Source organism: Triturus cristatus, chromosome 9 (genome assembly GCF_964204655.1).
Source record: "Triturus cristatus chromosome 9, aTriCri1.1, whole genome shotgun sequence".
Taxonomy (NCBI): Eukaryota; Metazoa; Chordata; class Amphibia; order Caudata; family Salamandridae; genus Triturus; species Triturus cristatus.
The window spans coordinates 1,091,054,643-1,091,079,553 of record NC_140592.1 but is presented as its reverse complement, the minus strand read 5'-3'; the positions used below and the strand labels follow the sequence as shown (position 1 = coordinate 1,091,079,553).

Sequence of the window (24,911 nt, the reverse complement as noted above, 5' to 3'; positions counted from 1 at the left end):
TTATTTTCTTAGGAAGCGAAAACCGAAGTCCATATGACAGATGCTGTCCTAACTAAGAGGTTTTAAGGTTAAGGAGGAAGGGACTCGTAAAATACATTTCAATTAATGCAAATCTAAAGTAGAAGGAAATAGTGGAAAATGGGGGGAATGCAACACAATTCGGGGACTTCAGTGAAAAAAATGGAGAATAAAAAGTACATTGTGCAGTGTTCTGGATATATTTTTATGCATTTCACTACGGCTGCTGTAGGTCTGAATACGACAAATATAATTTTCTGCTCTGCTAGCCAGGTAGACGTATTTTAGTAAATGGCAGGTGAGGATAATAGATATTTAACCTGCAGTTTTTTTTCCTCCCCCTCAACTTGCTTATTTCCCAGATTTAGTTCCAAATCATCAGTTTTCATCACTGCTAATAGACAAGGAGTCTGGCGTGGGAGATTCGGGGCAACTTTAAGATTGAAAAAACTATAACACATTTTTAATATTTTAAAAAGGACAACAGCTGTTGGAGTAACATTTTGATTGTGCTTTCCAGTCTGCAAATGACTTTTCTCAACACATATTTAAGAGACTTTGATTTAGCCTCTGCATAGTTTTCACTTTTTTTTTTTTAGGAGTACCTGCCTCTGTTTACAGCGTATTTCAGAATGTATTGCTATTCGCACAAATTTGAAACATGACTCAATGCGTTTGTGTCAGTAGTTTGTAGGCAGCAGGAGACATTCTTTAGGCTGCCTGCATTCCTAAATGATATGTTGATCTAATGAATTTAGATTCGGCTTGCTGCGAGATTTTAAGATTGGACAGTATTAGAAATTTGTAGGTATCAACCCTCTGTTGAAGACCTACTGTGCAAAATACCTAGAGTGGGCTTTGGGTCAACCCATTGCTTAACGTTTCCTGGCTTTGTCAGCCTCATTTGGTTCTTATATGAAGCTGTTCTTGCTTTTCCTTGTATTGTGCTTCACCTGCATCATACTACCTTACTGTTCTTTTGTTGGGGGTGACGTGTAACCTCCAGGGCTCTCATCAGGAACTCCCTTTTTTTTTTAACATTCAGCTGGAGAGCAGGTCTTTTCATGCTGCCTCACTCATGTACTGCTTCTCGCTCACATCTCCACCTCCTATACTGAGTTGCTCCTCACCCACCAATCTCCAGTATTGCAGGCAGAAAGTATACATAGTGAGAAGTCTACTCCCAGCTGTTTAAGAAGATTGAAAATATGGCATTTATCATCCATTTTAGAGATAACTTAAGTTGCGTTTGTTTTACTGAAGTATTTTTGCTTTTTTCCCCTTTACTTTAATAATGCTTTACAGACAAGCACTCGCAAAGCCAATAGCTTAGGAGACACATAATAAAGACAAGACCGATTTGCTTTGCTAGTGATTGTTTATTCTTACTGCTTAAATATCTGCCTTTGGAAAGCAGTACAGAGCAAATAAAAACGTGTTGGCCTAAGAGATACAAAATATATGCTTCACCATAATACGTGCTGCATATGTGCTTCAATTTACAAGAAAAGGAAATTTGTTTCTAGTAAATAGAAAATGGTACAAGTATGAAAAATTATAGTAGTTTATACACTGAAATACGTGTTAATACAGAAGCATATGCAAGTGTACCAAGGTTTATATAACCTCACTATCATTAACAGTCCAGTCTATTATTTCACAAAGATGGTGAAGGTGTGGACAACTTATTGGACCTCCAGTGATACTCCATTCAAGGTGCCACTTTACGCTTATGTGGATACTTGAAAAAATATGTTTATGGGAAAGGCATCTTCCGTATTTAAATTTACATTCTTGACGTAATGACCATATAAGCTTAATCAGCATAAACAATGAAACATTTTTACTGTTAAAAGCCATAAGATTATTTCAAATATGTGGGTTAACATACATATCTTGCTGTGCATATAGTATGTGCAGGAAAAGCTTGAAAGTTTGCCGCACTATTCATTAAAGTACTTTGATCAGAATGTGTTGTATTCCGATAATTAATGCACATACAGTGGTTGGAATAAATTGCACATTCAACAAGTAGAGATATTGTATACCTTTTATTATGATTAAGTGTTTTTTGTGTAGAGGGGGTGGGAAGAGCATAACACTGATTTGTAGTTTTAATATACCAAAGCACCATTAACTGCTGTTATCCACACACAACCCTCCAGGAACTGTCTGAATCATTTTGCACTGGTGAAACCCTATTAGAAAGAGAAGTGTGTGTTATTCTCCATTCTAGCCTGTACAATTCGAAATGAAGATATAAAACACCTTGGGAAACTGAAGTGTGTTAATGGTTTCAACTCTTAATAAATCCCACCTGGTCAAAATGAGAGGCCTAATGGTTAAACAGATCCCAAATCCCTTTACAGACATGCCAATCCCATACCTTTTCATCTCTTATTGGAAGAACGCACTCTTACCCTACCAAGAGAATTAAACAGGCCAAGCCTCTCATACAAAAACATAAGATGGATTTGGACAAACATCGAGACCCTGATTTTCTGTCAGAGGGGAACTACTTGACCATTTTAGGTTAATCCTCATGAATGGTAGCCACATGCTGAATGGTTATTACTGAATCACGAATAATACCCATGGCTTTGGTTTATCACATTGGTTTATTTCCCCTTGTAGAAATAACAATGCTTCTCCTTTAGTCATTGCCTTAGTAAACGCGAATTCATTTCGAGTCTGGCATAATGTCCACTTTTTGGTTTGATTCACAAGTGGTTTTTCCCCCCCACTCAGGTGTAAACATTTGCATTTTTTTTTTTTTTTTACAAGTAACCAGTCAAACAGGTTTGGGCTTATAGTCACTGGAAACTAGGACAAGCCTGCATATGTAATGTATGGCTCGTGACTCTTAGAGCTACTTATTAGAGATGAAAAATGGAAAGGACACTTAGAACAAAGAATTTGAGCAGGCTTATTTCTTAAGAATTTGTGTCTTTGCACGGTTAATTTTGTCCAAAATATTATGGTCTGTACTTGGGGTGCATTTGGACAGGACTAGGTTCATTTCAGTTTCATTCTTGTGTTCGATTGCAGATTCAGCTGCCTGGTCCAGGTCCCCAACTAGAAGGAAGGCTTTCACTCTCTGCTCAGGGTTCACACGAGAAATGTATTTCTTGCCCTCAAACCTGTTGTGGTGTTTGACACATACTTCGACAAATGGGAGATATCCAATAGGAGACTTTTTGCTTTTGGCAAATTTTTCCATCTCCTCCCAGTCCTCTCGATCTGCCAGGGCAGAAATCTTCAGCCACCAAAACATTTTGTCAGGGATTTTGAAATCCTTGTACAGCTGTTCTGCCTTCTTGTGCATTCCATCCAATATGAGTTGGGTGACTGTTTCGTGTAGGGAAAAATCAAGGTAGCTTTTGTCCAACTCTTCCTGTAAACGGCGCTGGATTCTCAAAAGTTTTATCTGATCTTCTGTAGCTTTAGCAGCGAAGTCATTCTTGGCCTTGTTGAATTCATCTACTGCATTTTGCAGGGCCCGAACACGTTCCTCAATTCCCTTTTCTGTTGAGTAACTTGATCGTATGTGAAAGTTGCCAAGTTCTTGGTGATCATCATCTTGGTTGTACAGGTCTTTAAGTGTCTCTACTTCCTGATGTTTACAAAGCTGCCGATAGAGACTCAAAGCCACTGGCTGATTCTGCAGGGTCATAAAGAACTCTCCTCGGTTTAATTCATTTTTTAAATATGATACAACTGTGTACACAAGGTCGGTATCCCCGCTCTCAATAGCTTTATTCAGAGCTAGTTTACTCCTCTTCATCTTTAATAGTAAAGGCACCTGTTCGCCCGACCTTGGCTCATATTCTAAAAGTTTAATAGCCAGTTCAGACCTTCCACAATCAAATGCCTTGGAAGCAATCTCAGAGTAGGAGATGCCAGGGGTGTCTCCCAGTTTCTGGTTGATGGCCTGGGCAACCTCTTCGTCGGATTTCTCCTTCTGCTGAACTTTATAGCAAGCCCAGTGAGCCAAGATCCGACTGACCCCTTGGAACTCTGATAGCCTCAAATACTCACAGATCTTTAGTGCTAGTGGGTACAGTCTCCGTAACACCAATCTGTCCAAGAGGATTTCAACCGTGAGCTGCTTGTACTGCAGATAGCTCAGCGGGATTCCAATCTGATAGTCGCGAACAGCATTCAAGATGCGCAGATCGTGGCACATCTTAACAAACCCATGAGGGGGGAATTTATCAATGAAGCACTTCCCGAAGGAGGCAGCTCGAAGCAGAGACTTTTGTGCGTCTGGCTCATACTCGTAGCCTGCCGCTTCGATGCACTGTTCAACTGCCTCCGCCAGCAACTCTTGCTCTTTGATCTCCCGCAGATATTCGTCGGCTTTCTGGCACTCCTTTTCGTACTCCTTCTGGGCCTCCAGCAGCAGCGCCCCCGGGGCCATGGATGCGATCTTGAAGATCTCCTCGCTGGCCTTGGGGATCTCATGGAGAAACTCATGGATTGAAGCGGAGATAATGCGGACTCCGTCCAGCTCAGGTACCAGGTGGGAGTCCTCGTCCAGCACGAAGGAGACGCTGTCGTCGGTAGTGTCCAGCACCACCAGGCTGCGGTCCCATAGGAGCACCAGGGCATGATGCTGGCTGCGCGGCTTCAGGCACCAGGCCATGTGAGACGGCGGGGCGCGCTGCCCAGCGCTGCGTTCACACAGCTTCTCCTTCATAGAGGAGACGCCCATCCAGACCCGGCCTGTGTCGGTGAAGAGCGCCAGGTACTTGTGTGTGAAGGAGACGGACATGGCCACGACGCTGCCAGCCTGTGGGCCGAGGCCGGGCGGGGTAACAGCGGTGCACGAGGTGCTGTCCAGCAGGTAAAGGTCGGGCCCGGCGGCGAAGAGCAGGACCAGCTGCCTGTTGCGGTAGATGACCTCCCAGCAGGCGGGCGCGGCCCGCAGCGGGGTGTCGGGCATGCGGCGCAGCCGGAGCTCGTCCACGCTGGTGGTGAGCGTGAAGCGGCAGGCGCCGGTCAGGATGGCCAGGCCCGTGCCGCGCTCGCTGTGGAAGAGGCGAGCCTGCAGCAGCTGGTTCTGCTTCACCTCGCTGCCCATGCTAAAGTGGCGCCGGTAGCTGCCGCTAAGACCGTGCACCAGCACCGTGCCATCCTCCTGCACGCACAGCAGCTCCTCGCTCGCCGTCCAGCCCAGCTGCACCACCCGCCCGCTCTTCCAGGGCTCGCCGCCTAGCCGCTGTCCCGAGGCGGAGTAGATCTCCAGCGTTGGGCGACCGCCCGCCGCTTTCTCCGGCCTCAGCAGCGCGATGGGCCCGCCGTAGGGGGCGGCGGCCACCAGGCTCTCGCGCAGGTCGGAGTCCCGCAGACCCCAGCCCATGCTGTAGAGCTCCAGCTTACGGTAGTAGGCGCTGCCCAGTGGGTTCCAGTTGGCCGTGTAGCAGGCCATGGCGGCGGCGAAAACAGAACCGTCTCTGTGTCAGCCGCCGAGGCTCAGGCTGTCAGACACAACACAGCGCGAGGCGGAGCTCACGTGATTGCCTGAGCCAGGCTGCGTCGCGGCGTCGACTGCAACACTAGACCGCGCGCGCAGAATTCTCTTCTGAGCGGCGGCCATATTAGAAGTAGTTAAAGTAAAATTGTTTAATGCTCGACGAGATCGACCTAAGACATCCTTGTGACTCCAAACTAAGTCCAGGCATTACAGTAGCCCCGATGTTACAGATACCAGCAGGCGAGAAGAAAAGGCCAGGCAGCCTGTGAGTGAGAAACTTAGCTGCCAAGGTTTCGGATTGCCATGTGTGACGTTTTCATAATTTCAATGTTAAGAGCATAGCTGCCAAGGTTTCAGATTGCTTTGTGTGACATTTTCATAATTTCATTGTAATTATGAGTGAGATTTCAACATCTATGAGTGACACTTTATCGGGAGCAAAATCATGCGATAACGATGAGGGAAACGTATGAAAATCAGAAATTACACCCATTTGAGTAACTGGAACCTCTAAAAAGATCTTAAAACTACTGCAAAGTACCAGAAATGGAAGGGCACTAACCACAGACAGACTGCGTGACTGCAGTTCTCAGAAACAGAAGGCAGGCAGGCACTGCAGCTGCTCAGAAGATCTAACTGATTTGATCATTCATGACAGCTTGCTAGCCTAAAAAACAAAGTTCATAGCATAGCAAGTGCAACTACGGGATTATACCATAAATCAGGCCTCACTGAGACCGGCCAAACTGAATGACAAACTAACTTTGTTTTTCATATCTGTTCGAGGACTGACTAGAGAACATGCTGAACATTTAACACAGCAGACACCATCCCAAATGCATACATTTGCTACAACGCCACTTTCAGGGCTGGGAGCCAGGGGCCCCCTTCTACTCCGTCGGTAAAGAGGGTGTTATACCCTTGCCAAACCATAAATAGTCCCTGGTTATTTGGGCACACTGTTATCATAGCCTATCTTGCACTCTGTGTTATACTATTTGAAAATAATGACATGCATATTCATAGTGCTGCCAGCGGCTAGGACTTCACAGCAATTCAAATACAATTTCCTAATCGCCAATGCATCAACAAGGGTTAAATTCTGTGTCGATGTTACAAACAGACACCTTCAGTGATCACGTTAACCAGCTGAGCTTCCACGACCTAACAGTGCATTTCCCACCTGCTAGTTTAACGTGCATTTATGTTCTTCATTAAATGTGCGTACATTTTATTTTATATGCAGTTACCTGCAGGTAAAACGCAAGCAGAATAGTTAAAACATATTTAGTTTTTAGCCACGTCGCTGGTTCTATCCCCATTGCACTCGGGATAGCTTCATATTCTTTCTTATGAACCGCTGGTGAAAATACGAGCTGTATGAGCTATGCTGCACTTTTTCAACTACACTGAAGTCTCCCTCTTGCATCTTTCCCACTGAATCTAACACCTGTTGTGCGTTTCCTATGGACGGCACCCTTCACCCTGGGGTTAGCAGCCTGCAAAGAAAAAAATTGAATAAAAGACACTGAACTAAGTAGGTCAGGTTTCTAATACCTATTGAACAAAAATATACTTTGAGGTACGACGGAGCAGCAGTAAAAGACGGCCTTTAAAAGTAGAAACACTCAGAAGGCAAAGTATCATGCCAATGGAGCTTGGAAACAGGGATTGCTGCAGTTGGGCAGAGCCTGGAGCCTGCCTGAAAAAATAAGTGATGGGAGCATCCGATCCAAAATGTCTTGCCCAGGGGCAAATGGAACCTCTGGAACTTGGTGGCCGGTACAGTTTTTACAGTCATTACAGCCTGTAGCATTTCAGTTACGCGTCACGAAGTACACAGTAGTGTGTAAGTGTGACAACACAGTACTAAAGTGGCAGGTTGCCTGGCTAGAAGAACTTACTGTTTCTCTGTCACTTTGTGTTCATTTAACAGATGGGCAGTGCCCGGACAGCTGTGCCAACTGTGATTCTGCAGCCGAGCCAGGCTTAGAATAAAGTCAGTCTCAAGCGGCATTGGGGATGATCGTGCTGCCGACGGTAGTACTTGTTTTGTTCACACTCACTAACTGTATGTGGCGGGACGACAGGACTGTGTGACTGCCGTTGCACGCCTCCAGACAGTCCCAGCGCTTCCTGAATCCGACCTCACTTCCTTCCAGGACGAGGAGGACGTGAGGTCACATCCCCCGCTGCTCCACAGCCAGTTATCACAACCACTGAAGGCAGAGACCCTGCCCGGGTGTCTCTCGGTATTGGGCACTACCTCGGCCGGGTGACATCAGGCCTGGCTCAGGCTGTAGTCAGTGAGTGACTCAGCCGCGCGGCGGCACGGGTGGGAATTTCAATGCAGAGGGCCATTAAGTTACATTGTAGCAACAGTGCACAGAATTAACTGTTACTGAGCCTGTGCTGGGGGCAGCGCCTGGGCAGCAAGTCTGCAGGGAGCAGCAGAGCCGGCGCAGGCCACAGGCGCGCACGCTTGCAGCCTGGCCTGGCCAGTAATTCAGCGCTGGTACAGTTGAGAGTCAGTGGGATTAAAATGCGAGACAATGCATTTCAGTGCGGTGATGCGGAACACCATACTGAAATGCGTTAGAGTCACGTCTGATGCGAGATACTTGGCAGGACTGTAAGAGTGACATTTGAACGAGAATGAGTGGCACTTTACGTGAGCAAAATGAAGCAATGGAGATGAGGGAGACATATAAATATCACAAATTACAACTATTTGCATAATGAGACACTATACTAGCTCCTTGGTGCACCCCTGTTCCCTTTGTTGGAGGATGTGAAATGTCTGGCAGGCATTTACTACACTGTGTGAGGTGGACATCAGTGAAGTTTGAATGGAAGCTTCTGAAGGCAGTGAAAGGCCTGTTGGCAGCGCTACTGTGCACACTCCAACTGAGAGAGACAAGGAGGTGGAAAGACATGGATTGAGTGACACAGGGATACAGGCACAGTAGCAGACGCGTATTTACAGACACTGGGATTTATAGAGCTAGACACAGGGGTATAAAGACATGGGTAGACTTCCACTACAACTTAATACAGACACAGGGTAGAAAGGTACTAGGCACTTACACCAAAACGTAGGGAGACATTAATGGGGCATATAGGAATGAGTAAATTGGCACTGCCAATTAATTACAAACAGAATGCAGAAAGATAGAAACTGAAACTTTGAGAAACTTAGAGAGACTGAAAACGGGATAAAGGGCTTAAAAGATTAATGTGATCTTGTGGGGATTGTGAAAAGTGACGACATGATGCCAAAATCAACTGCATAACAATTTATTGCACAGGCCCAGTAACACGTTTTTTAATCATCACAAAGCCCTCCAGAGGCTAACGTTTACCCAAAGTCACCAGTTAATTATGCTACAAAAAGTAACAAAAAGACATTGTTTACTAGAGACACAACCAAACACTTCACAAAGTTAGAGAATCGCAAATCTTAAAGCAGTCAGATTTATTGCTTACCTGAGTGGAAAGCGGACTTCAACCTGTCCATAGCTACCGGAAATGGTTTAGGTTAGGCAGTGGAGCGTCTAATCAGCAGTCCTTGCTCTCTTACACTACCTCTGCCCTGTCTCGACCCCTCCTCGGGCCCAACTTTGTCCATTACTCTGTACTACCTGTCACGGTGCAGCGCAGAACCCAGTCCCTCCATGCGCCTCCTAGGACTGCTTCTCTGCCGCATTGGGGTTTCTAGTTTTAGATTCTTGGCCATAGCTAACCCCTGGCAACGGCTGGGCTCAGCACCGGCCCCCCACCATCGAGCGAGTAGGGCGTTGGCTGCCATGATGGACAGCAGGTACAATAGACTGCTACTCCGGGATACACATGGAGTAGGCCTCCAGTCCCAGACGTTGTGACTGCGGAACCGGGCAGCAGCCTTAGGTGCACCCCAGACAGCTGTCCAGGCTGACTGGGCAGGAAGGGAGGCTAACGGCGCAATGGGGTTCAATGAGGAACTGCTTGTGGGACAGCTTTATTTCCGGTTTCTACCAAGATAGGAACCCATAATGTAACAGCACGGCGCCAGCAGGAGCCGCTGCGTGCGCTGTTTGAAACTTTAAACTGTGCACTACTCGTGCGCCGCAGGTCACGTGACTATAGCTCGTTGGGGCAGAAGTAAACACGCAAAATCAGACTGACTCTCATGAGGTCCGTGCTGAATGCCGTGGTGTAACATTGTAGACAAACCTCGCTCAGCGGAGTCAGACCCTCAGTCCCAAGCAGCAGATTGCACGCTACCACTAGCTTGCTAATTCGGTAACACAGTGGTGCTAAATGCTAATTAAAGTGCTCCGCTTGACAGTTGAGGAGGCGCTTTAAATGCATGACATCGCTTTTCAGCACGGTGATGCGGACTACCACACTGAAATGCGTTAGTCTAACGCCTGATGTGTGACACTTGGCAGGGCTTGAGAAACTGACAGAGACCGTTGTAGGGAGAATGAAGTGATTTTGGGCTTTGCAGTCTCTTCTGATGGCTTTATTTCATCGCCCATCATATTCTTGCGATAGGTCGAATTATCTAGAACAGCATTATGGAGTTCAATACACCCAAGTGTGGCAGTCGTTTAAGAACGCGCTTGTGAACGCAAATAGGGCCGGCGCAAGAAGCTCTTCAACTAATGTTGCAACTCTGTCTTTTGGCATGAATTACAAGTTTCCTAGGTCCATCCGTGGGTAACTGGTCCAAGTCAGTTTTTTTCTTTGCATTCTGGAACTTGTAGTACTGATTTCATAATGCGATAAATAAACTTTGAAGCCCCAGAATGCAAAGGAAAAAAAACATTGACTGGCGTAGCTAGTGGAACATGGACCCAGAGGAAGCTGGAATTCATAAAAAGTTTCTGACAAAACCTGTTACATAGAAAGGCACAGCAGTCAAGTTTCCCAGGTCAATGCATAATATGGTGCTCCAGTCCAAGATTTTTATTTGAATTCTGGGACTTAAAGTCCTGTTTTATAATGGAATGAAAAAGACTGGAAGTTCCAAAATTCAAAGTAAAAAAAAACCGTTTTGGAACAGCACATCATACATACACTAGGATTGGAAAGGTGGTTAGCCATTTATTCGTTTTATTAGAGGTGGCTGTGATATATGTATCAGGTCCTTGACTGCAGTGCTGACCCAGTGGTGCTCTTCAAGTAGGCAGGAGGCTCTGGAGCCAGGGCAGTGCGGCAGAGAGGGTACTTTGTTGGCTGGCTGCCGAGAGGCTGCGCAAGGTGCCCCCATCAGCAGGAGAAAAGCACCAGGAGCCAGGTATAGAACAGGTCTGGCACAGGAAGCCAGGAAATTCAACTCCCCTCAAAGTGCACTCTAAAAGAGTCCTGAAGAGAATTCTCTTGGTGACTAGGGCTCGCCACTATGAGCAAAACGATGTCAAGATGATGAAAATGGGCCTGATTACAAATAAAGGTACTATTTATCGCACCTGGTTAATAACAATACCCTGTTATTCATTATTTATTGGGTGGAATAATTACCACCTATTATGAGTTTATGGGGAATAACATGCAGATTTTTGTATTTAATACACCAAAATCCGCATGATACAGTAAATACCGTATGATTTTCCCTGTTAAAATTCGAGAGGTTTGACCTGCAAAAATGTAACGAAGGTTGGGTTATTTAAAGCTTCTGATAATTAATGGATGCGCTAAATAAAACCAAACTTGTAAATCTGTCTCATGCGTAAACAGAGGTTTACGCACAGGATGGAGTTAATCACCCATCTTGTAATCAGGGCCTTAGTATATAAACAAAAAGCCTAAATATTTGAAGGATGTTTATAGACTACTAAATTGAGACGCTACAGTCGCAAGCTACTCAGGTGGTCTCGGTGAGCTACTGGTAGCTTGCGATCAACCGGTTGGAGACCCCTGCTGTAACGCAATGACATGGTCAGTGTGCATAAGTGTAATACGATGCATTCTGCTCTGCATGGCTGGAAGTCTAGCATGAATTCCCCATCTGTGACTATCTCCGTAGAATGAGTTGCTTGCTGTTAAATGATGAGTATGCATGTACAATTTGAAGCCAGTCTTCCAGGAGCAGATTTAATCTGTTCTTTAGACCCAATATCCCAATCCAACAAGCAGGCATTTGGATTTAGGCTGGATCATGTTTAAAATATAAAGAAATACCGACCTGGAAAGCTGTAATATACATCACTGGCACCAGTCTTCTCGTATTTTACAGCTGAAGTAGCCTATTGAACTTAATTAAAGCAAATACAGTTCAACTCAATCACCACCTGCCTGAATGGACAGAGCACACACCCAGCGAGCATTGTAGAAGAATATTCTTCCCTCTTCTGGGTAAAGTGTAAATAGTAAATTCATGAATGGCTGAATAACCTATATAAAAATGCAAATAACCTTTTTATTGTATAATGAAGCTGCAGCAACGCAGTGAATCCCGCACATAGCTTCTGGAAGCTTTTCCTGTTTGTGTCAGGTATGAATTAAAAGCACTTTTATTTTTGTTGAAGGACTGCCACCTAGTAAGGCGATGGCATTGCAAATTCTGTGCCCCCAGCACTCTGGGGTAACAGTATAAATGGCACACAGTGCTCACTTTTACCAAGTGTTATAAACAGATATTTCAATGCCAATGGAATAAATGTGCTTAATATTCTAAAATGGTAATTTGGAATCAGCTCAGTATTGCTGCTGCCCATTCCAAACAGGCAGTTTGGGTAAAACTAACTTTTTTCTCAGTATTACAAAAACCTACTTGCAGCTCTTCAATTTGAAACTACACCGATTTGCATGTATGGCTTTGTACCATTATTTTTTCAATTGCAGTGGATATAAGCAAAGGTGATTAACTATAATCAGAACACAAGGGCGGCCTTGCAGTGAGATCAGATCATAAGTAGGACTTTTGAGTATAGCCCCAGTTGTTGTCTTCTGTAAAGTAACTCAAAAATAGAATTCATGATGTATTAAGCAGTGTTTTCTCAAGTCAGTTTATGTGCTCCTGAGATAAGAACATGTATTTTGGCCTTCGCACTGTAGTAGTAATTGTGCGAATATTTGTTGTATACATATATTTATTATAGAGTCAGCATGAAAACCAACTGGAATAATTGTTTGATCAACCTTTCCATTGAAATGTCATTTATTGTCTTCTTAATAATTTTCGTGTTGTTTTACGAATGTACACCACATTTTTTTTTTTTTTATCTCAGTTGCTTCAGGAAGGCAAGTTTTGTGAAGACCTGTGAAGCGAGGGGAAAGGGGCTGGGTCAAAAAAGTGATTTTTCCCATTATTATTCGCATATGAATCTTTTCCTGTAGGGAAAGAAAACACTGAACTGAATGAAAATAAACTTAGCATGAAATTTGAAGTTTACTCAAGTAGGTGCCTTGGCTTGATTTGGGGTAAATCCATTCAGTAGTTTTTGAGAGATTGGCATTTAAAGATGTTTCATGGTGGGCTTGACAACCTGGATCGTTTGTCGTCAGTGGTCCAAAAACCCAGGTTTGTAGATCTTCCACAGAAACATTTAAAAAGGAAAGCAAATCTGATTGGACGAGGGAGATTTTTTATCCCTTGGCCATTTTGGTTCTTTCGACCCAGAGATCTCTAATTGGCTGGCTGCAACTTGAAGAAAATGTTGTGACTGCCACTGCAGGATTCTGGAACCCGATTGCTGTGTCGTGAAAAATAAAAATCCTGAAAAATAAAAATGAAGCAGCCTCAATTAAAAATACTTAAACGCACAGAATATTTAAATAATTACACATGTTTAAATCACAAAATAATACTACATCCCTGGTCATCTCTTTCATAGTGTTTAAGCTGATGTGATACTTAGTCTCATCTATAAGATTGTTTATGACATTTATAATTGCATCTGTTAGTTAAAAGTAAGGTCAAGTTCATTGCGTTTGGTGTGCGTGTTATGGTTTGCATGGCTTTTTTTGCGAACTATGGATAAATGAGCTAACCATAACTTAAAAATGTCTGTGTTTTTTTCATTTTTATTTTGAAATACCTTCAGTATGTATGTATTTAGATTAATAAATGTGGCCCAGTAACTCGTTATTTAGAGCAACTGTACTAATAAATGCATATTCAAGTAATTATTGTTACAGTGCAAATTCAAGCCCAGCTTATTGCTACAGTAGTGTGAAATTCACTTGAGAAAATCATGGTTTACTGCTTCAAAAATTGGATTTTACAATCAATTTAATCATGAAAACGACTCTCATTTTAGCCTCAGGCCCAATCAATGTGCTTTTATCCTATCGCATAAATTTAACCCCATGGATTCTGATGTTGTTCGAAAATCTTTTGTTAAAACAAATACACCTGAAAAAATGCCATGACATAAACTATATATACATGCGATTGTGCAGAGGATGATAAACTGTTTGTTACTTGTTTGAGGAGAGGGCCTTTGCTCTCGCGAGTCATGTTCCCTCCGCAATCCAACAATGGTGATAAATAGAAAGGTTGTTTGCCTTTGTAAATCTTTCTAGCATGCAGTCATAAAGGCAGTAAACATTGTTTTTCCCATGACAAGTTTGTTATACTCTGGTAATAAAACAAAATTTGATCTTTACACTGTTGTATTTAATAACTGAATATGACGTATTATTTACACGTGCTCTAAATAACGTCCTATGGAATTATATGTATATGGTGTACTAAACTATGTGTGCAGAGTGTGATAGGCTATTAGTCAGGATGCCTCTTCATTGTGTTTTTACCTAACGGCACAAATGTACCCTCTGCATCCTAATTTTGGTTATGTACTGTCTAAAAAAAACAAATGTGCATAAAAAATACCATGACATATAATATATATAGACTGTTGTGCAGAGCGTAAAGTCCTGCTTGTTACCATTATTGAGATTGGTAAAGGCCATCTTGACCTACTCTAGGCTTCGCCAGATATCAGTTTAATGCCCCTTTGTAGCCAATGCATTCTGTGATTTGCATCAGTTGTTAGTAGCCGCATGGATAGTATAACATCCTTTTTTTTATCTGTAAGTTGGCCTAATGTGTTCTTTGTCCAGTGTGGGCAGCCAGATGCAGTTAGGAAATGATTTTGTATATATTATGTTAGAATCATTTTTTACCAGTGCATAAAGAGAAGTCTAATACCCGAATACATTTTTTGCCGAACTGAAGTGAGCATTCCTGCAAGGAAATAGAATGTGCCTAATTTATTTGTCAGAATACATTCATGACTCAACAAGAGCTGTAGAGAAGCAGGTCTTTGCCAGGATAGTGGTGCAGCCAGGCCCTTGGCTCGCGCTCTGAGCAATCAGAGTCCAGAACAATCAGGCTTTTAAGGAAGGTAGACTGCAGTGGCATTTCCATGGAGGTGCCTGGAACAGCACACGCCTTTAAATAGTAGGATTTCCTGAACCGCGCATAAAATGGTTGGCTGGCGCTGCTTGCATGAGCTAATGACAAACCCGCACTGCTCATTTAGTCCATTAAGCTCTGGCCCGGGCCTCTATTACAAACAAAAACTGGACAAAAAGTTTAACTACTTACTCCCTCATTCTGGGTACAGTGGGAACTTTAAAATCGGGCCCAAGTAGCACAGCACCTCTGCAATGAATCAAGCACAGACCCCGTTGGCGCATTATTTACAGGCACCGTGGTACATGCAATGAAGTCCTTTGTGTGGACGTCTCAATTTACTGTCTTATTCTTTTTTGTTGTTGCAAATTGGTGAACTTGCAAGGCAGTAAATGGGCCACCTTCCTAAACCGCAGACCCCTTTGGTTGTATTTTAAAGGGATTTAAAAAAGTAAAGGTCTTTCTTCATTGTAACACAGGACAGTTACACAGTGAAAAGACCCCTGCTTTGGTGAGTACCGTAGAATGTGAATTTCACAGTAAGAACATTCCTCGGTTCACCGCTCAGTCGTGCCACATAGGCACATGTGCGCTGCACTCACTGGGCAGAGCGAAATATGGCAGTTCATAAATTGGAAGCAGATGCTTGAAATGGTTTTTCCTTACTGCAGCATTTTTCCTTGCATGTGTGGTACCGGGAACGCCTCGTGACTGCAAGGAATGTGTGTGCCTCCTGCTGCTAAATGTGGCAAGAGCTGCTCAGAGCAGAATTCCTCTCTAAAATGTTTACAATGATTTTATCCTGAGAACTCTCAGGTGAGACAGAATAAATGTTCATAACTTGCATGTGGATGTGAGTATCTAATTACTTTTTAGAGCACTGACTTGTGATGTCACTTCCCAGCACTAGAACATTGCTTCTCTTTAATTCCAAGACGTCTCCCGTGTATTGGTAGGTGCTGATTGATATGTATGAGGTCAGCTTGTGGTCTTAAGTGATTGGCTGCACCATGGACATCAATGAGGGGTACAAAAACACAAAAAGGAATGCATCAGGTCTAGAAAGACCCATCACATTAGCTAAGTCTGAAGCCAAGCGTCTCTTGATTAAGAGAGATCCCTGTTTTTTAAGGAATAAATCCCTCACATACCCTTAGGGGACATGCTTCATCATGGGGTTCCTCCTCACACCACTTCCCAGAGGTCATTAGTGTGGGCTACAACTCCTGATCGGGGATAAGCTCTTAAGATCTTTTGTTCGGTGTCAGGTCCCATGTGTTCTTCAATGTGTGGGTGGGTGTGGCAGAGTGAAGTGTAAGTAGTGCAAAGGTAAAAATATCTCATGGTGGAATAAGTCAGAACTTTATTACATGTCCCCAGGGGGATAATAAAATATAGGGGTGGTAAGGGGTATAATAAAATATAGGGGTGGTAATGGGTATATTAAAATATAGAGGTGGTATAACTTCAACGCAGAAGCCATGGGAGTCGACATGTTTCTGCAAATCTTGGGACCCTACAAAGAGGTGTGTGGTATTCCTCAGGGGCAGAATTTTTTTCTTTATCACTCTGCAGAAAAAGGTTACTATTGTGAAGGAAAATTATTTGTAAAAAAAAAATCAATGATACAACCAGTGTGCCACACTAAATGTGGATATACTCAGTGTTAGCATCACCCGCAGCCATCAAGTGTTCTACTGTAACTCTCAATTTCTCAGACAGATTAATAACAGGGCCTTAAAGGTCTGCTAATCTGTGGCCATGTTAATAATCTGTGTGATGCATTCCTTTTGTGTTTTTGTACTGCTTTGGGAGCACTACATCACTGGTCTCTAAACACTTCTTTCTGACCCTATTTGTGATTATAAATAAAAGAGGAATAGCGAGGTTTAACTGTGGCGACCCTTGGCATATATGTTGCTCTCTGTGCCACTGTCCTTGCTACCCCTGGCATGGGTCAAAGATGCAGCAGTGGGAACAGGAAGCACGCTGGGCTCCAATAACACCATTTACTGTCTGTAGTTTGTCATCCATACCACTTGCCTAGCCTCGCAGCAGCCAATAGGAGGCTTTTGAGAGGATATGAGTGAGAAAAAGAGCCCACCAGTGCTTTAAATAGAAATACAGACATGCAGGTACTCTCTGTCCAAAGTATCCATTTCCTACTGGGAAGTGCCGGGATCACTCCCATTAAAAGTATTGTACTAGTGCTGAGAAGTGCCGGGACACTCCCATTAAAAGTATTGTACTAGTGCTGAGAAGTGCCGGGACACTCCCATTAAAAGTATTGTACTAGTGCTGGGAAGTGGCGGTACACTCCCATTAAAAGTATTGTACTAGTGCTGGGAAGTGGCGGCACACCCCTCCTTCAATTTTAAGAAGAGCATGACAGTACCCGCCATTTTAAAGCTCTGAAGCTAAACCTCTGATGCCACCAGCTTCAAACTGTGTTTGATGTCGCTTTCGCTACCCTTGTAATTTTGATGAATCGACGTCCCAGGGCTGTATGTGGTGTGCTGCCCCTGTTGTCTTTTCGAAGAGCTGTAGACAACTAATGTTATTAAACACGTTTAGTGGTTCCCAGTGTATCAACATCAGAAGGATAAAAGAGTGAGTTGGCCTTGCTGGGATTCAAACTTGAGATGTACAAATGTCAATACAGAGTGCTTAACAAACCGGGGGAACGAAATATAATATGATTTATAGGAAATATAATGGGCCTATTTTTTTGATGGGACAGTCCTAATACATTTTAAGTGTGCATACGTGAGAACCATGGCCGTCAAGTTTTAAATCTGAAGGGTCTTTGCATGTTTTCGTAAACCAACTTTTAGACAATTTCCCCATTCACACCAATGGGCACTTTCATTTGTTTGTGACGTGTATGCGTGGCAGCATCGCCTGGAGCAGGGTTTCGCTTCTTAGCTTTACCCTCAAGTGCTGCTTCCATCCTGCTGCTCGTTCCCCACTTCCTGTCTCTGAAGGTCATGGTTGTTGGCAGAAGTCCGAGAAGGCCCTCGGTTTATGCTGGTTCTGACGAGGGTGCGTTGGCATGTGCGCATGCGTGACGTCCCTTGTATAGTTACTGCTTGACGCAGTCAGTGGTCTCACTGCATTTTTAAAGGTTTATAGCAGAAAACCGATAAATGAGGGTCAGTTTGGTAAGATATTTCAGGAGGTTGGGACGAAAACAAGGGAGGGGCGTTGAAGGGTGAAACGTCATGTCATTGGAATCGTACAACAACCCCCGAGCTGGCCCTAGGGATGAAACAAGAAAACTCTGATAGTGTTTCCTACAAGGGGGGATACAGGTAATTTAATATGTGGTCTCATTGCACAGTTTCGCCTTTGGTCAGCCCTGTCAATGGCAGGTGCTAGTATTACCCAATCTATTGGTGCTCCGTTTACCGACCTCTAAAGGATGGAAGGCAAAGGTGGCCTTTCTGGGATGCAAATGTATGTCCTGGTACTCATAGTCGATGCCAGCCAGCATCGAGCATTTAACTCACCGAGTGATCTCATCAGCTTTTTAGTGTAATATGTTCCACCTGTCCACTCATCCATTAAAATTCACTTTGTTGATATTTTCATCTGGTCTTCTTTGTTAACGCCAATAAATATTACAAGAAATCACAGATATATTCGGTGCACTTGATGAATAGCATAAAGTACGTGATATACGTTAGGAACTATATTGGTAAATAAGTACTTCAAACATTTAATTGACCGTGCATCTCACAACATCATTATTATTGCTCTGTGGAATTTGCAAATTGCACAATCCGCAATTAGCTTGGCATCACAGCACTTTTAATGGTATGGGATACTTTCTAGTCTTAGAGAATCTAAGAAACGTAGCCCATGATGTAAGACGCCCATGGATGACTCCCAAGCAGATTCGCTCCCACCAAACGGCACATAGGTTTTTCCAGCTGTGTAAGTGCGTCCCTCAGTGTCCTTCAATTAGATGTACTTTTAAAACCAATTTTACATGGTAAATTGATATTTTCGTGGGCATCCTCTTGTTCGATCTATAATTGCGAACACTTTGAAACACTATGTTTACCCTATATCTATTGCCCTGCGCTTTATTCCAAACTCTTTGACTGGATTACTCAAGTAATACATTTCCTAGCGTACTACCGATGCATTATTTACCTTATCATAAACGGTGCGCATTGTAGAGCACCTCCAGCCCTATTGCTCCAAGATGCACTGTTTCCACGCTCATGATGCTACATTACTAGTTGTCATTCACTCTTGCTCTTTACAGACTCATATACATAGATGTGCTAATGTTTTACATTTGCACCTATACTGTACTACTGCTTTACAGCATTTCCACGCCCCTGAGGGCTGGTCTGTTGTGCCGGAGCCCTCTAGAATTGGTTCTTGTCACAGCGGCTGTCTTCATGTTAATGAGCTGGAGATGTCCAACAACAGTTCTTTCCATCGAGGAGTCCCTCAAACTGGAGCCATACTGTCTAAGATTGGGAGGAAGTTGGAGAGGGTCAGCAGCAGGAAGGAGCCTTGGTGGCATGGAGGTCAAGTAGCTCAAATGGCAAGGGCAGTGGATATGACGTCATGTCCCCTTTGGCCCTTGATTGCATTTCTCTCACTCTTAGCTCTTCATCGGCCTCCTGTTTGTTGCTGAGACAAGGGAAAGGGCGGAGACCGCAGCGACCCATCCTTAGGGGCGCAGGGGCCAGGCCCCCTCATCTTTTGGAAATAAAGAGTGTTTGTCAGGCTGAGCAAAGGTCAGCCTGACATAAACTCTTTATTTGCAGGTTAGGCCACAAGGAGCTAGACTTGCGTTAAATGTGCAGTCTCCTGCCTGAAATGACCTTTGCTGGGTTGAGGATGTCACAGCTCCTGTGGGCTCGACCTCCTCAGCTCGGCAAAGGTCCTCCCCCTCATGAAGAGAGGGAGAGTCGGGGATAGACACTTGGGCCTGGGCACTTAATGGCTTAAAACTGGAGGGCCAGGGACGAGGCTATGAATGACACCTCGTAACAGAGCGGGTGGGGCCAGTGTCAGTCTGACCCCATCCTCCTCCGTGACGAAGTAGGCACTGCTGCTTTCCCAGGTCAGCTAATGAGGGGAGGTAGCAGGCCCAACCCTACTGGCACCTCTGAGGCTTCCCCCGAGAGCTGCAACAGGTAAGTGTTGTGTTTTTATTAACTGTTTGTGGCGTGCATGTATGTATGAATGTATATGTATTTGTGAGTGAGTGTTGAGAATGGTGTATGTGTGTGTGTCTGCATGTGAATGCAAGGGTGTAAGTGAGTATGCATGTGGGCCCCCCCTCTAAGTTGTACTTTCCAGCCATCACTGAGACGAGAGTCAAAGAAACAGCTCTGTACTTTCTGTTCCGTGCACTGAGACTTGGGGTAGAAAAACCAGTGCCAGGAGAGGCAAGAGGAAAGCTAAAGTGGGCACTGCAACCACGGGCTACCGGTAGTTGACCCATCTGCTCAAGAGCCCCATGGAGGTAGTTAGAGTAGGATCGGGTGCGAACCATTTACGTTTCAAGGGTGGACCCTGACCACAGATTTAGCTTCATGTAACTCCAGCCTTGGTGCGCAAACACCATCCTATGCTGAGAGTGCCTGGTGGCCCAGGTGGGACATGCGCTCTTTGTACCACTTTCATGAACCTGATTTTCATGAAGGTAGAGCAGATGTTATCACCTACGCATCACCTGCAGCCACCAAGCATCCTCTATCTGTGACCTGGAGCACACATGAAGGAGTGCAGGCAGCCCAGCTGGCAGACCGCCATGCCTACCTGCCCCCTACCGCCCTTTCCGGACACCCACCCACCCCCTGGCCTGCTGTTTCCCCACTTCATTGGGCACGGCAGTCCTGGCTGCTGACGTCACATATCCCACCTTCAGGTTTAAGGGGGGGTCTCCTTATTGTTCCACCGAAAATGTGCCTCTAGGATGAAGAGGGGGGTTGGGGGGGTTTAATTGTGAGGACCTTCTGTTCTTACAGCACTTGCCTTTTTTCTCTAACGAAGAGAAGCTCCCCCAACCCTCTCCCCCAGAGCCTTACCTCATTAGGCAGCACTTACTCCATTACCTTGTCAATGCTGAGCACACATTCTGCAGCAGTGGGGGCCAGACGCCGTGCCTTGAAGCTGTGCTCCTGTTTTTTAAGGAAGCTCTAATGTTCTGTCAAGAAAATCTTCCCACAGGGAAAACAAAAAACCCATCGTCCTCGCAATTCAAGCCGCCTGCCTAGTGGCTCACTCTGGGACAGTTGTGTCTACCACATTTCACAGACAGCAGGAGCTCTAAAAACGTGAGATTTATGTCCCATGAATATTTATACAGCCAGGCACATCCTCACATAGCTTGGAAAGCATATTTCTTGATTTTAGTGCAGTCTTACCAGCGGAGATGCGCCGCATGCTCAGCAGCGAAAGGTAAAACCGAATCTTAATTCTATTCTATTCTGTGTTCGCACTTGTTAGCTGAGGTCCTCTAATGTCATGGATATAACATAAATATTAATATGACTTAGCAAACACGTGTATTCTATGTGCACTGCCTATTTCTGTTTTCTGGAAAATGCTTTGTAGGCTGCAGTGTAAAATACTCTGTTGTGCTTGGTCCTGTAGTTCTTGCTGTCTCTGTGTATCAATGGAGTATTTTAGGGATGCATTAGTCGCTGTCTGGATGTGATTTTCACACAAAGCATGCCTTCGCAGTAGGTAGTAACGCGCGGTGGTAGAGTCATATCAGGAATCCATTGACTTAGCTTGTCCTTTCAGGCTCCATCTCTAAATGATACCCTGGCTTTGAATGGACAACATTCCTAGCCAAGGGTAGGACTGTGTGGTGCTCAACACGGAAATTCCTAGCACTCAATCCATGCTTTTATCTCCTATTGAAGTAAATCAATGTGACACGAATGAAGCACTTTATGTTAGATCACGGATAAAGTGTGACTTCTCTATAGGCACCTATTAGACACCCTCTTCAGTGGTGCCGAAAGCCAGGAGGATCCAGGGCCCATGAGACTCATAAGTCACCTCCAGAGACATGATTTACGGTTTGTCACACTGCACATGCTGACACAGCCTTAACAACATGCAAAGATCCGAGGCACCCCTAAAAATGGCTCCAAATGTTCGCCCCTTGTATTGTTCTGTTTACAGCTGTGTTCCACTCAACCAAACTCTCGCCTCGCCACCGGTCCACACAGTGGGACTTCTAGAGCTTTTAGTGACTTGACATAAGGAAGCCAAACCATGAGGTCCCTATTTGGCGTCGTCTTTGCTCTGTCATCGCCATAATGCCTGCCAGCTTTAGAACTGGACATTTGGTCACCCTGTAAGCAAGCTAGACAAAAAACGGCCCTTTCAGGTCTTGCATGTTTCAATTTGAATGAAAATCGCTGATTAAACAGTTAATCTAATAAAGAGGTAACTTATAGGGTTCTGGGTGTTTGTAAGGCTTAACACTTTTGGTAACTGAGGGATCTGAAACACAGATAGATTGAGTAAGTTGCCCAGGATCACAGTATGTGGTTAAGTTGGAAAGTTATCATTTGAATTCTGGTCTCCGTATTCTACATCTGGCTAGTTAACCACTCGATCAGTAATCTACCCTAAGTGAATATGGAGTGTGTACCCGCCCCATGGATGAGTCAGCAAATATGTATTTGGAGTTATATGTTAATCCTTTAGGAAAGGGGATGGGATGATTGTTTATAAGTGACTTCAAACCATTCCTATTTCAAGGTGTACAACAAAAATAGATCCCTGCATGTTTGTGGCCAAGAACATTTAAGAGAGTTAACCTAATCTAGGGTTTTGCAATCATCACCTTCCTGAGAGTGCTTGTGGCCAGGGGGAATAAACCTCTCTTTGTGGCAGTGTCTTGCAATATATGCCTCCCAGCGTGACCTAAACCTGTGGCTTGCATGAGTAGATAGGTAGGTAGTTTAATTGAATGCTGGAAAACGTTGTCACTTTTTGCAAATTCAGAGTGTGGGGCGCCTTCTCTGAAGTGCTGATCACCACAGTGAGATAGTTGGCGTCATAATAGTGTCAGTCCACTAGAGGTGATCATTCCCTAGCAGGAGACATTTGTTTTTGTCGAGGTACTTTTTTGTAGTGTGCAGAAGTTATGTTTTTTTATGTAATTTATAGATGATGGAATTGTACTTGAGCGCCAACCGGTGGAGTCACCTATTGTAAGTTAGGCGTGCTCTGAATGTCGTAGATGCACTACAGACGTGCATCTTGCATATGTAAAGGCTAGATTCACGTAGGCATTTTTTCTGTGGTTTGCGATAGTCAAGACCGAAGCCTGAGGAGATATTTTGATGTGACTATGAGAGAAATGCCTTTTGTTTACTAAACTACCTTAAGGTGTCTGATCATGGTTCTCTTTTTTGGTGGACAAAATAAGAACTAGCATCAGATAAGGCTCAGAAGATCTTAGATTGGGGGCTGAAACTTGTGTATGTGTAGATTTAGCGCATTTCGCAAAATGGTTTGTGGTTAAGAAAAAAAAGGACTTTCTTAGTGGCACAGGCAAACGCATTGTGTTTTGCGGTATTCCTTCAAAGACCGCTCTCCAACATTTTTTTGGGGCCACCCCTGCCCTTAGTAACACATTTGTAATGATATCTGGATCCTTAGTACTGATTTTTGGTCATGGTCGAGCAGGGATCATGCGTGTTTGCTATGACCTAGGCCTGTCTCACTCATTGCGGTCTTATGTGACCGGCTGAGAGTGCCAAAAGCACTACCCTCGTAGTGGTGATGGGATGCTGCCCTTACCAAAGAGTTCAGTTGCATGAGTGTGGTGGTGGCAGCTTGCCATGCTTTTGTAGTTAAGATCAGTGGAGTGAACAGGCCTTTTTATCTGTGTCACTTGTGTGGTGCCTACCAGGCCACTCATGTTAAGGTCCGCTGCTGTGTGTTTAACTCACCCTCAGCCTACATCATGTTTGCATGTAACGCTGTGTTTGCCTGTGGAGTGATTGTTTGCATGTGTTGTATTTCATTTTGTGTTCATATATAAATTCTACTTTTTTTATAAAAGCGGGTATCTTGCTGGATATTAATTTATTGGGGTTGCTGAACATATAGTAAGTTGAGCATGTGTTAATCTTGAGTCTACCCCAACCCCTCCACCCCCAAGAAGTCTTGGACTGGTCGACCCTTGCTATCACGGAAAGTCAAGTGCTGAAGGGGTTCTTTCCCAGTTTCTAAGAACCCATAATCCTTTATGGGTTCCGGAGTAGTGTGCTACTCGTCGAAAAAGCGTTTCAACACTCCATCAAGAGTAGCAAGCGCTTTATAAATGCAAACCTTTTTCCGTCTTCTCTCCCTCCACTATCCTTCCCAATCCAAATAACTGACTAACATATCCACCACTCAAATTACTTTCTTATTTCAGTAAACTAATTCACTACAAATCCTTTATAGGTTCTAGAGTAGCATGGTACTCGCCAAAAACGTGCTTCTACGCCCCATCGGGGGTAGTAAGGGATATATAAATGCAATTACAATAGAATTAAAATATAGTAGGCGGTCCAAGACATCAGGAGTAAAAGGTCTCAACTACCATGGTTGTGTCCCAGTTCTGCTTGCCCCATGGCACTCTTAGAGGGATTCTGATACTTCCCCAGTCTCTAACGCCAATTGGCCCTTTGATGTCCGTGTGCTTGTCCTATCCCACCCTGTCCAACCTGCCTAGCCTTCAATTGTCTGTGTGCTTGCCCCCATCCCCTGTCTCCAATGCTCCGTTGTTCAAGTGATTGCCCTAAGGGCTTTTTTATTTTGTCATTGCGTGTTTGTAATATTGCCTCAAAGATTACTTGTAGCCAGCAGTGCTTCTGTGGTCAGCACATGAGCGGAGTAAAATATTTTTTATTCAGTGGCAGACACAATATGCAGATCTAATGCCCTGGAAATTACGTTTTATGCATGAGAGATGTTCCTATGACTTTTGTTCAGCAAAAAATCAAGAGACTGGTGCTAATCCTGCTGGAAAAATACTACTTTGGACGTACCTGTGTTGAGTGCTCGGGAAGTGTGAAAAGTGCCCTC

At 44.2% G+C, this 24,911-nt stretch overlaps 2 protein-coding genes across 5 annotated transcripts in view; one reads left to right on the top strand and one right to left on the bottom strand.

Annotated features, from left to right (window-relative positions):
* The window catches only part of FRMD6 (FERM domain containing 6), a 1,098,768-nt gene that overhangs the window by 988,689 nt on the left and 85,168 nt on the right, over positions 1–24,911 (top strand). The window lies entirely within an intron of this gene.
* On the bottom strand, positions 1,378–5,520 carry VPS16 (VPS16 core subunit of CORVET and HOPS complexes). The gene has a single exon (XM_085626958.1). The coding sequence runs from the start codon at positions 5,447–5,449 to the stop codon at positions 2,945–2,947; it is 2,505 nt and encodes an 834-aa protein (XP_085483084.1). The 5' UTR covers positions 5,450–5,520; the 3' UTR covers positions 1,378–2,944.